Source organism: Salvia splendens, chromosome 13 (assembly GCF_004379255.2).
Source record: "Salvia splendens isolate huo1 chromosome 13, SspV2, whole genome shotgun sequence".
Lineage (NCBI taxonomy): Eukaryota > Viridiplantae > Streptophyta > Magnoliopsida > Lamiales > Lamiaceae > Salvia > Salvia splendens.
Window position 1 is genome coordinate 23,376,194 of NC_056044.1, and position 13,110 is coordinate 23,389,303.

The following is a 13,110-nucleotide window of genomic DNA, read 5'->3' on the forward strand; positions in this document are numbered from 1 at the left end:
CGTGGGTTCGAAAGGCCGTCTTAAAAATATCGTCCATGTGCATCCGAATTTGATGATATCCCGACCGAAGATCGAGTTTGGTGAAAAAGCGAGCCGCCCCCAGCTCGTCAAACAACTCGTCCGACGTCGGTATAGGGAAGTGATCGGGGACCGTCGCGGTATTCAGGGCCCTATAGTCAATGCAGAACCGAAACGTTCCATCCTTCTTTCGGATAAACAATACTGGAGATGAGAACGGGCTCTGACTAGGCCGGATGACTCCCGAAGCTAGTATTTCCTTCACCTGGCGTTCAATTTCATTCTTCTGGAAATACGGGTATCGGTATGGGCGCACATTGATCGGTTTCGCATTCGGCAGGAGGTGAATGCGGTGATCGAAGGGTCGGACTGGGGGGATTCCCGTTGGGGTGTGAAAAACCGCCTCATGTGATCGCAACACTGCCAGAACCATAGGGTCCAAATCAGCTGGGAATTGGGGGTTATTGCTGTTCTCCTCCGGCTCGGCAGTGCCGGGAATCGCCACTAACTCGAACATCTCGGCCTCTCCGCTGAATGATAGTAGGGATGCGACACTTTTGAGCGACACCTCCTGCGCCATTGGTGGGGAGATCTTCAAACAGATCGGCTCCCCATTGCGCACAAACTCCAACGTTCCATCAACGAAATCATTAGTGACGCGTCGCATAGATTTCAGCCATGCTAAGCCGAGAATAACATCCGGACCGTGCATCGGTAGGATATGCAGATCGATCAAGAATACGTGCGACTGAATCACCACCCTGGTTTGCACGCTAGCGTGCGTACATACCAATGAAGCACCGTTTCCCACATACACACGGAAGGGCTTAATCGGTGTCAGTGGAAGCGCGAGCCTCTGCGCCACTCTGGGATGCAAGAAATCATGCGAGCTGCCTGTATCGACTAGAATGACCACCGGCTCGGCACCAATTGTCCCCCGCAGTTCTAGCGCCTCCAGTCTCTGCCTGTCGTCTAGTGCATAAATGTGTGAGAGGTCGGTCGTTATCACCTCAGGGGGTTCCTGAGGATCGGCCGATATATCTAACTCCTCCCCCTCCTCGTCCATATCGGCACCCATATAGGCCAAGAACGGTCGCTTACAGGCATGAGATGGGCCCCACTTCTCCTCGCAATAAATACACACGCCGCGGCGGGTACGATCAGCCCGTTGAGCTGTTGTCAAGTGAATGACCGGGAGCTTCGAGTACTCCGGGCCTCGAGCGTACACGGGCTTAGTCACCGGCTGGGATTGAGGCTGATGTTGGGGCCCAGCCAACGCCGGGCCCTTCTGATCCCGGGGTGGCCACGTACGGCGCTGGGGGCCTGGCTGAGGCGCAGGCGGTATACTGCTGCCGTCAAACTCGATAGCTAGCGCCATCGCGGCCGCTACCGTTCTCGGATGTTGGTGCTTGACCTGACTGCGCACCGGTTGTTGAAGACCAGCCACGTAGATAGGTAAGAATGTTGATTCCGGGACATTAGGAATCCGATTCCGCATTGATTCAAAGGTCGCATTGTACTCTGCGAACGACCCCGTCTGAACAAGTTTTGCAATTAAACCAAGGTAATCTTCAAAACATTGTGGATCAAAACGTCGTCGCACGTCCTCCAAAAAATTGCTCCAGAGAACAACCGGGTTGCTTGCACGATAGTTAAAAACCCACTCTGCTGCCTGATTGTCAAAGAGCATGACGACATAGTGCAGACGATACGCCTCCGGCATCATAAGATGATCGAAATAGTACTGGATTCGGGCGATCCAATTCACCGCGTCGGACCCATTAAAACGGGGGGGTTTCATCTTCACGTCCCGCGGGTCGTCCCACGCACGATGACCCCCGTTATTATTCCACGCTGGATTATCCCACGAAGTAGGCTGACGATACGCCGGCATAGCTAACCCTTGGTGATTCCCCGGAGGCTCCCACGAGGTTAACCCTCCTGCCCCCACCGGCGGGCCGGTCCCCAACCCTCCCAGCAGACCAGGCATCAATATAGGATTAGGGACTGCACTGACTTGTGGCAAACCCCCACTCATACCCCCTGGAAAACGCTGCTGATCACTTGCGCCGAAGCCCAGCGTAGATGGAATAGTAGTTGCGACCGATTGGGTCGAAATCGACGGCGGGATCGAACGCGGCATGGAATCAGTAAACCAATGAGAGGGAAGTCCAGAGCTGTGCGTCGGGTCCGCCCGTGGTGGCACCAATCTGCGATCAAAATCATCCATGCGAGCTTCAAAACGTGCCAAAGAGGCCAGAACATGCTCGAACATTGTGGACACAGGATCAGGTGCCTGCGTGAGCGATCCCGACGAGAATCCACCGCTGATCGGTGGTGTGGGGAATCGGTTGATCGGGAACCCTGCGGATCCTCCGGCGTCAGACGCTGCATGATCCATGAGTTCAGTGAAAGCACCAATTTGTTAAGGAAAAACTCCCTAACGTGACGCCGCGAACAAGATTAGGAGTCCCGGGAGGAAATCCCGTCGACCACTAGGGTTTTGCAAAGAACGAAAATAAACAAGAAGAAGTAGGCGAAATTTTTCATGCTCATTTAATAAATTCACGCCTATTTATAATCTAAGGACCCTAGGGTTGGTTCGACTTACGGGTCGGGAAAGAACCAACAAAGAAAACCCGGCCCGGAACTTATAAATTGCTCGACCCAATAGTTCAATCAAAAACAATAAAAATTAAATAACAGAATTAAAATATAAGCAAAACCAATCCTACTCTACGCGCCATCTTCTCGCGCCTCATTTGGAAACGTACTCCCCGAACCTCAAGGGCGGCTTGATTCTCCTCGCCGACTTCCTCTGCTCCCTCCTCTCTCTCGGCGATGGCCATGCTCTTTCCAACGTCTCATAAGTCATTGTCGGGGCCTGCATATCCTCTACTTCCTCCTCCCGCGTGGTGCCGGCGTCTGGCTCCGTCGGGACGTGGGGATTAACCGTATCAGGGGGACAGTGAGGATTTTTTGAAGTTGCAGTGTTGATTGCGAGGTGAGGTGGGATATATTATTGTCTGCCACCCATTGTTTGGTGTTTTGTTTTTGGTGTTCGCAATTAAACAAGCCAACTACTCAGGAAGGTACTAGTAGTGTATTTAATACTACTCGGCTTCTACTGCTAATTTTGTGTCATTTTAAAGATGAAGAATAGCTGTTAATATCACCAATTTTTTGGATTTTTTTCTTATCAACTTCAAAAATAATGAATTAAATTGTCTGTAAATTTTTGGATGTTATATATAATTCATGATAAAATGTTATACTTTTTTTCAGTCTAAATGGACATTAACATTTGAATTTTATGTGGGCGTACAATACTAATTTGAGTGAAAATTGACATGGCATAATTAAATCGATACTAACTTAAGTAATAGAAGTAACACACAAAATCACATACCATAATATAAATAAGATGCAATAATCTAACTCTCTCAATACAAATACAAATCCAAATCCAAATCCAAATCCAAATATTCATTCAAATTATTTCTCGATATCTTCAACATGCCATGGATGGTGCTAGCCTCAGTTTGCGTATGTGCGTGAGGTGGAATGGGAACGGACGCAGCCAGGCAATGGAAAGGTATCGTACCAAGTTTACAATTACTATTAAGTACAGGAGGTAATGATTCTGATATTGCTTAAAAATTATATACTTCTCTCTCGAAATATAAATTACTCCTACTTAAAAAGAGTTTTAATTGCACATATGTTCCTTTCTTTGCTTTCATCACAATTGCTGCAAATTCAAATTTCCTATAGATCAAGAAAAAAGACTTGCTATACACAACTTCAAATAGTAGTATAACATTACTAAACATGACTTTCTTCAGCATGCATCCTTATTCCCTAGTGACATGACGTGAAAATGATGGTGATGCAAAAACCAAAATTCATTACACACAAATCTCCACAGCAATGTTTACATTTACACTCAGATCCGCCTACATGATCTGCAGTTTCGAGCTCACTCTGTCCACGACCAACGCCATTATCAGACACCTTCTCAGATATCTTGGATTTATGACTGAAGCATCTCTCAAAATTTAAAGGATTCAAGTATGAAACTTTTACTCTCAGATATCAGACACCTCATTTCATCTACACTATGAAACTTTTTTGTGTTCCTCGACACGTTGCAAGAGCTCCTCGTATACTTTCAAAGAGTTACCAGTGTACTTCCCCATGGCCTCAAGAACGTGTCGTAGACTTGCCTGCAGACTCCCTCCTTTAGTGGTCTCGCTCTGATAGACAACGCGCGTGTCAGTGGGGATCAGCGCCATCTTTCTCTCTAATGACTGAATCTCCTTGTGTATCTTCTGGTCTTCCTTCTCAAGGCTCTTGAGTTTCCTATCATCTTTATCCGCCACCATCTTTTGGCGCATCTCCGCCTTATCCCTGTCCCACACCTGCAGAACGTTTGATGCAAACTCTCGCATAGAATCCACCACTTCCTTCTCAGAAATTCTGTCCAGTGACTGTGACCACTGGTTACACACAACAAACACTGCAGGGGCACCCATCCTACCAGGAGAGAATGGCACTATCCCGTCTGGGGTCTCTTCGGGTATGTAGAGCAGACATTTCATAAGCCAGTTATTCAGCGCCCGGACATAACCCTTTAGTGCGCCAACCCAACGAGAGAACCACAGAGTCCAATTGACAAGATCGTGCTGCAGCTGGCGTGTGGCTTCAAATTGAGCATCCGTGAAGTTCTGTTGGGACGTGATGGTGTCTAAACGTTTGGCTTCTCCAATCGCTTGACACTGATTGTTGTGGCATTCGAGCATGGACTTCCACATTCTAGTTAACCTACAATACAGATTAAATTTGGAGTTACATCACAAAGACTTTATCAGAACAGAATTTACTTGTATTTTGAAATTATGTCCGCAAGTATGCAACTATGGCATTTAAATATAGATACCCTTGAATGAAGTCATGTAGCTGTGGCCACAACTCCTCATCTCTCAACCTGTTTATCCTTATTGAGATCTTATCAACCACCTGAATTGCAACTTTGATTTTCGTCGAAAGACTCCTAACCAAAGTTCTGGCTGCCTCCACTTTGTGTGACTCAGAGCCTCTTACATCCATATGCTTCATCTTTTTGGACTTCCGTTCATGGTCAACTCTCATTTTCTCCTCAACCTGAAAGAGGATTAAAAGATCAGTTATACTCGAAACATTATTGATACTACAATATAACCCTCTTGCATGAACACAAAGAAAGAACATGAATGTCCTCAAGAATTAAAGTTTCAATGGACTGCGAAACATTTTTAAAGCAAGTTTTATCTATTTTTGGGGGTCTTGATAAATATTCCACAAAATCAAATAACAACAAATGCAGAGCAAGCAAGAAGAAAACTAGTTTTAGAAGAATTTACTGTATACCTAAAGGGCCTTGCAGCTCTAAGATTTTAGCCATGCGGAACACATTGAAGAAAATTGAGTACAACAAAAAATTTCAATAATAGCAAAATATCATGCAGCTCTAAGATTTTAGTTCTTGTACGATAGAAGATATGAAGTGCAATAAGTACTCAGAAAGCAGCATCAGTCGTGCATCAATTAGCTAGCAATTATACGAGGTACTCCAACTCTCCGTGCATTGATGGATGAGAAATTAAATTTTGTGTTAATATATGAAAGAAACATAACAATAAATAGAATCTTTAGTTTAGGCAGCTAGCATAATAACAAAGAGAGTATCAAATTAGAACTGCCAAAAAGGTTCAAAAGACAGAATGTTGGAAGCTGTCAAACTAGGACATGAAGTAAATGGAGAAATCAATAAGTGTACCTTCACTTCTTCGTACAGTTTCTTCTCCCACAGATGAAGTTTATGCAAAACGGAAGAAAGGCTTTTAGACTTGAGTTCTAACAAAACAGAATCGCCATCATCAGACGGCGAAGGCTGGAAAGAGACTGTAGTTAAATGCAGTATCTTTGAAGAAACTGCAATCACAATCATAAATGTTTGGATCAATCAATAAAAAATCATTTCTAAATTAACAAAGGTAAATCAAAACAAGATTGCTTACCAGGTTTCTGTTTGTAAGGGAGTTTCCCCACTTCAAGAAAGTTAGAGAGATCCTTTCCACACTCCGAAGCACGCTCAAACTGAAGATGAATCTCTTTCAAGACTTCCAAATCATCCTTCAATCCACCACGAGCCTTCAATTCATTACCAGTTTTGGAGCTCTTCTCACCAATAACTTCACTCTTGTCGACGCTTTTCTTTGAATTGGAATCATTTTGCTCTTGCGGCGCCTTGGATGAACTGTTTCTTCCGCTATTCTGATCTCCATGAACTGCCTTCATCACATCATCATCCTCTTCCAAATCCGGTATTCCCTCTTCCTCCCTCACTGATCTGGAATCGTGGCTCAAGGTGTAAGTGGGATAGAACTTCTCCACGGTGTCGAAAGGGTTCAGAAAATCCCACGTCGAACTTCGCGGCGGCGACTGCGGCGCTTTCGAAGCCGAGGAAGAATCACCATAAAATCCACCTCCGCTGCCGCCATGATTCGAGTAGCCGTTGAAATCCTGATTGCTATCATTAGCATAACCAATATGCATAGTTTCCGCGCTCATCGGAATCTGCGTATGCGCCACTGACGGCGTCGTTTGATTTTTCATATAATTCACATTCATATATCCCCCACCGCCGAGACCGAAACTGAGATTCTCATAATCCGGCATCGTGGTGTCAAGATGATGCAAAGGCTCGGATTTATCATCGTCGGAGTCGGAGTTGAAGCGGAGATGAGAGCCAGAATCGGATCCCTTTCTCCGAGGGGGGAGGTTGAGGAGCGGCGAAGAGGGGCGGGAAGCTGGGGGGAGGAGGAGGGGATCATGGTTGAAGAAGCGGTTGAGAGAGATGCCAACGGCGTCGAGTGACTGGAGATAAGCGGCGTGGGCCTCGGCGAAGGCGAAGCGCTGGCGCACGGCTTCGTCGAGGGAAGCGCAGCGGTCGCGGCACAAGGCCAACGCCGGCGAATCGTCGAGCTTGGAGGTGGCGCAGCCCATCAGCAGAGAGTGGGAGTGGGAATTGTGGATGAGTAGAAAAGAATTGGCGAAAAAGGGAGGCATGGAATCTTTCTTTTTCTTTTTGTATGTTTGTTTTTATGGGCTTTGCCAGCGAAGAGAGTGTCGTCGGATGGCTGATGCTGATTCTGTGTGAATATGGTAGTGGGGCCTAGTGATAGAGCCTTTGACTTAAATATACGTCAACGGTCGATATCATTTACATACAATTATAATTTTGGCATACATACGTTTACTCATTAATTATGCCATTTCCTCGTTCTTTTATTACGACTCAACTAATTTGGTGGCATAAACATAGAGTTTAATCTTTGCAATTGCACGTTCTCCGATGTGGTCTCAATTTTGTTATAAGGACATCATCCGATTTTGACCATTATTTTCATATATGTAATAGTATGAAAAGAAGACTCGGCTCTAAGGCCACCCGCAATGCGTTACACGGGGTGACTCGAGTCCCGTCCCTCAGTGACAATACGGGCGCGGGACGAGTTGAGCGTCCCGTCCCGTCACCAGCCCGCCGAGACGCCCGGAGCGTCGAGATAGCGCGCGAGCTGTCTCGCCACGCGCTTGCGCGACGTGGCGCGCTTAGGGGCGATGCGTGACGCCCACTCGCCGGCCCGCGAGTGGATTTCGTCACGCTGACGCAATAAATTATTTTTTTAAATTCGAATTTAATAAAAAAAATTAAATTTCAAAAACGGTAATATTTCCGTTTTCGACCGTTTTCCCATTATTTTTTTTACTCTATAAATACTCCTATTTCATCTTCATTTCACACACAAACACACATCTAATCCTCTCAAATCATCTCTCTTTCCACTCCAATTTTCATCTCAAATCAACTATGTTATTCTTCTCCCAAAGTTAATCGATCTAATGGATCCATTTGAGCAATTGCGTCGAATAATGGAAGAATCACTTGAAGAAGATCGACGCCGGGAGGCAGAGGAAGCCGCGCCGCCCCAAAGACGCACCCGGACTTACATCCATCGTAACCAGGAAGAAGTCGCCGCAAGGTTAGTGATGCGAATCAAATTGTACATTGTATTCCCATAACTTTACATGATTTATATAGTTTGATGCTTGCAAAAGTGTGTTAAATGGTGAAACAGAGAAGGAAGCTCGGAGGGTGAAAAGCTGTGCAAAAAGCTCTCAAAAGTGGCCACCCGGCCGGGTGAATTTCATGCCCAATAATGTACCCGGCCGGGTGATTTATGAAGGCAGCGAGAGGGCAGAAAGCTCTCAAAATTGGCCACCCGGCCGGGTGAATTTTATGCTTAATAATGCACCCGGCCGGGTGGAGTAATTTCAACCGTTGCAGTTTTTGTTGGCAGTTTTGGCAGGAAAGAAAAGAAAAGAAAAAGGAAAAGGGTGGACGGCTGGGGAGTAAAAAAAAAGACAAAGGAGAAAAAAAGGAGAGAGAAGAAAGGTGACGAGATGGATAGCATGTGTCATTGATCAAATTGAGTAAATCAAGAAAGGGGAGGTGACGTTTTTGCAGAAGGCAATTAAGATTGAACAAAAATTGAGGAAAAGTGGTTGACTTGGGTAGCGACGAATTCAGAGAAGTTTCGGCCATTATTCCGACGATCCGTCTCCATATCCCAATTCCACTCAACGAGAGCATGCTTCCTATGGTTTTTATTGCGTATTTTACCATGTTTTTAGGCTAAGCTCTCTATGTTGCTCCAAGTTGTAATCTAGGCTTTGTATGGATGTTTTTACACCATTGATTTCATATGTTTGTGTCCAACAATGTGCTCAATATTTATTCACTATGTTTTTGGCTAATAACGTAGTGATGTTAATTCCTTTGCTATTGTCTCTTTAACATAGTTTAGGAATGATTGATTGTTGGATTGCTATCGAATTAGAATTGTTCAGAGGATAATTTGATAGTGGATTAAGTAAGAGATTATAGTAGAGGATACTTTATTCCCGCGCTTCCGCAGGAATTTAATATCTTTGAAAATTAATTCATGGAACAAGTGTTCAGCTGACTGTGAATTATACGTCACAAACATGTTCAGTGTACGTGATTAGGTTGATGTTTTAATCCCTCCGTATGTTTCATTATTAAAGGTGTAGAATAATACAAGCCTCGTGAGCAACTTGGAGTGACGGCTTTCTCCTATTTGAAAAGTTTCCCTTAGTTAACTTGTAGTTGCGTTTTGTCATCAACTTTTGGAAATCAAAATCTTCAAAACAAAATACTTTCTTTTATGTGTTTTCTTAATTTTGGAGTTAACTAATCTTTACCTTCCCTGTGGATCGACACTCGAAGTATTACAATCGACACTGTATTCTTGCAGTATTGCTGTAATATTAGAGTTTATTAAATAGACTTGTGTGATAATACACTTGATAATTGAACTCGATTTTTACACATCAAGTTTTGGCGCCGTTGCCGGGGAAGGCAATAGATTGTTTAACTTCTAGTTGTGTTTTGTTTTATTTTTGTTTGACCTTTCTTTTATTTTTATAGGTACTCATTTCATTTTCTCTGGAGGTGATAGCCATCTACCACGTCTGGACTTGAAGACGAAGGAGTATATTTTCTAGGTGACATCTTTTTATCTCTTAGCTTAGATAGTTTAGTTTTTCACTTAAGCACACACGTTTTATAGTACTTACCCCGAAGTTGTCGAGAGGTCTCGCTTTCGGTAATAGGAAATATATTGTGTTTGTGTTTGGTGTATTTTCTGTTGTGTAGGTATAAAAAAAAAAAAGTGAATGCACACGCGATCACAGGGTACACCACCGTTTGGACTACTCTGTTATCAAAGAAGAAGTAAGGTCAGAGGTTCAGAGTTTGAGATATTCCCGGACTATTCGAGTTCATTCAGAAGTAACCGACTCTTTGGTGAAGAAAGGGATCAGGATTCAGACGGTGAATCAATGGCAGATCACAATGAGATTCCACCACCCGTGGTGAGGTTTGGCGACACTCTGAGATCGGGAATTGAGCACCCGGGGGAGTTCGCTTATGCAAACGACAACGTCAACATTCCACCTCACTACATTAGTTTGGTGAATGGAGGAAATCTTTTCCACGGACGGGATGAGGAAGATCCGGTGAGCCACCTCAATGCCTTTTATGAGCTGACAAACTCGCATAGACCTCCAAATGTGGAGCATCATCGGATTAAGAGGGCCCTATTTCCATTCTCGTTGAGAGAGAACGCAAGAGCGTGGTATGACTCACTCCCGGGCTACAACATAGCAACGTTCCAAGAGTTGAAGACGTTGTTCCTCTTGGAATACAATTCTCCTATGAAGATTGAGAAGTTGAGAGAGGAGATCACCTCTTTCCGACAGAAGTATGACGAATCCTTCACGGAAGCATGGAAGAGATTCACGGAATTGATAAGGAAATGCCCAAGTCACGGACTAGCTCCGGGGCATGACCTTTTGAAATTCTACAAGGGACTCAATAGTGAAGGCACGGGATTGGTGACTGCAGGTTCGAATGGGAACCTAGATGATCTAACTCACGATGAGGTGAGGGCTTTGTTTCAAAGGCTGGCCAACAATCAACGGAATTGGCACAATCCAAGGCGAGGGGCTGATAGAGCAGGAGATACATTTGGTGCTACAAAGGATGCGGAAAGAGTGACCGCAATTGAGGCTCAACTGGCGGACATTAGCACTCAAATGTCGTCGATGACAAAGGCAGTTAAATCTCTTCAACTGACTCCTCAACCCCAAGCTGTGACGGTGATGAGATGTGGGTTGTGCCAAGGCGGGCATCATACTGATCAGTGCCCAAGTCTGCAAGGACCACCAGTGGAAGATGTGAACTATATTGGCAACAATCGCCAAGGGTTCAATCAAGGCAACCAATACAACAATCAGCAAAATTGGAGGCCTCAACAAACGGGATGGAATCAGGCTGGTCCTAGCAACAACTCGGGAAATCAATGGAGGAACAACACTCAACCGCCGGGTTATGAGAAGAAGCCAACCGTCGAGGATCAGTTGGGGCAGATTCTCTCTTTCATGACTAAGAGTCAAAAGGAGAACGAAAATTTCAAGGAAAGGACGGTGGAACAGTTTGGGCAAATGGATGCGACAATGAGGAATCTTGAGACGCAGATAGGGCAGCTTGCCACGGCATCACACACGAGGATTCCTAACACCATCCCGAGCAATACCGTACCTAATCCGAGAGGCAATGAACAGTGTAAGGCAGTGGTCTTGAGAAGTGGTCGTGAGTTGGATTCGACACCATCAATGGACGGCCAAGGTACTTCCGGCATCTCACACGCAGGGGCGGATGAGATGTTAGGCTTGCATTCCTCGCACGCAGGGGCGGACGAGGCATGTAAGGGAAGTCCCGCGTTGGTGCAGGGTGCCCAACATGGTCAAGAACAGGCTGCATCCGGCAGCAAGGAACATGGTGTAGAATCCGAGGTAAGTGAAAGGTTTTCAGTAGAAGAGAAAGGAAAGAAGAGTGTAGAGATGGAATCAAAGAGACAGATGATGACAAGTCCAGCACTAGATCCGAAAAGCAAGTTCAACTTCCCCGATCACATTCCTCCTCCACCATATCCATCCAAGAGGAAGAAGAGGGTCCCTAAAGAGAAAAGCTTTGAGTGGATGATGAACGTGATCCGTAAAGTGAATGTGGATGTATCATTGGTGGACCTCTTCACTAATTTCCCCAAGTTCTTCAAGGACATGATGGCAAATAAGGAGAAACTTCAAGACGAGGGAATAGTGGCTTTGAGCATGAATTGCTCACAACTGATTTCGGGAATGATGCCAATGAAGAAGAGGGATCTGGGAAGTTGTGTGATTCCTTGTGAGATCGGTAACACAATCTTCACCAAATGTCTGTTGGATCAAGGATCGGGGATCTCACTGATGGCGTTGAAAACGGCACGTGCCATTGGATTAGAGAAGAGGATGGAACCCATCGACATTGCTCTACAATTGGCTGATCACTCCATTGTGAAGCCCACTGGAATAGTAGATGATGTCTTGGTCAAGGTAGACAAGTTCATCATCCCCGTCGACTTCATAGTCTTGGACATGCCCGAGGACAAAGAGGTACCTATTCTGTTTGGTAGACCGTTTCTTGCCACGGGAGATGTGTTGTTAGGAGCTAAAGATAACTCTGTCACGTTTAGAATTAATGGTGAGCAAGTGACCATTAATGTGGAGAAAGCGATGAAGCATCCTAGTGATGCAAAAGCGTGCTTTAGAGTTGATGTCCTCGACAAGTGTATCTTTGACAAGATGCGTTGCTCGACAAGTATAGAAGGAAGCGTTTATGATAAGGGGAGCTTGGAAAGAGACTTTGGTTCGACAATTAAAGTTGATTTTGATTTTGATGAAAGTGAGGATGCTCAAATTGATCAACCAAGTCTCGAGAATGAATGTGTGGTGGATACTTTCGTGGCGGATGTGCAGCCTTCAATTGAAGTACCACCAAAGCTAGAATTGAAGCCACTCCCGACAAATCTGAAATATGCATTCCTTGGTGAGGATGAATCTTTACCGGTTGTGATATCGGCGATGTTGAATGATGAAGAGGAATTGAAGTTGATAGAGCTACTGAAGTCACACAAGAAAGCTCTAGGATGGTCCATTGCCGACATCAAAGGGATTAGCCCCGCAATTTGTATGCATAAAATTTTGATGGAAGAGGGAGCTAAACCGGTAAGAGAAAGACAAAGAAGGTTGAACCCACTTATGCAAGAAGTGGTGGAAAAGGAGGTGAAGAAACTATTGAAATATGGGATGATCTATCCCATTTCTGATAGTGAGTGGGTTAGCCCGGTGCAATGTGTACCGAAGAAAGGGAGAATAACCGTGACCGTTAATGAGAAGAATGAAGTTTTAGCAACTCGATTGGTGAACTCATGGAGAGTTTGCATGGATTATAGAAAATTGAACACGGCGACGAGAAAAGATCACTTTCCGTTGCCATTTCTGGATCAGTTACTTGATAGGATTGCGGGTTATTCCCATTACTGTTTTCTAGATGGATATTCGGGGTACAATCAGATTGCAATTGCC

General features: G+C 44.9%; 1 protein-coding gene and 1 non-coding gene across 2 annotated transcripts; both read right to left on the bottom strand.

Annotated features, from left to right (window-relative positions):
* Nucleotides 1-3,813: 3,813 nt before the first annotated feature.
* Nucleotides 3,814-7,161, bottom strand: LOC121762297 (protein ALTERED PHOSPHATE STARVATION RESPONSE 1-like). Its single transcript, XM_042158128.1, has 4 exons — nt 6,078-7,161; nt 5,837-5,991; nt 4,958-5,181; nt 3,814-4,842 (listed from the first exon to the last, which is right to left on the bottom strand). Exons 1-4 carry the CDS (start codon nt 7,126-7,128, stop codon nt 4,137-4,139), a joined length of 2,136 nt encoding a protein of 711 aa, XP_042014062.1. The 5' UTR covers nt 7,129-7,161; the 3' UTR covers nt 3,814-4,136.
* Nucleotides 7,162-10,371: 3,210 nt separating this feature from the next.
* Nucleotides 10,372-10,478, bottom strand: LOC121763144. The gene has a single exon (XR_006042387.1). It is a non-coding gene; the product is annotated as a small nucleolar RNA R71 (small nucleolar RNA).
* Nucleotides 10,479-13,110: the final 2,632 nt, after the last annotated feature.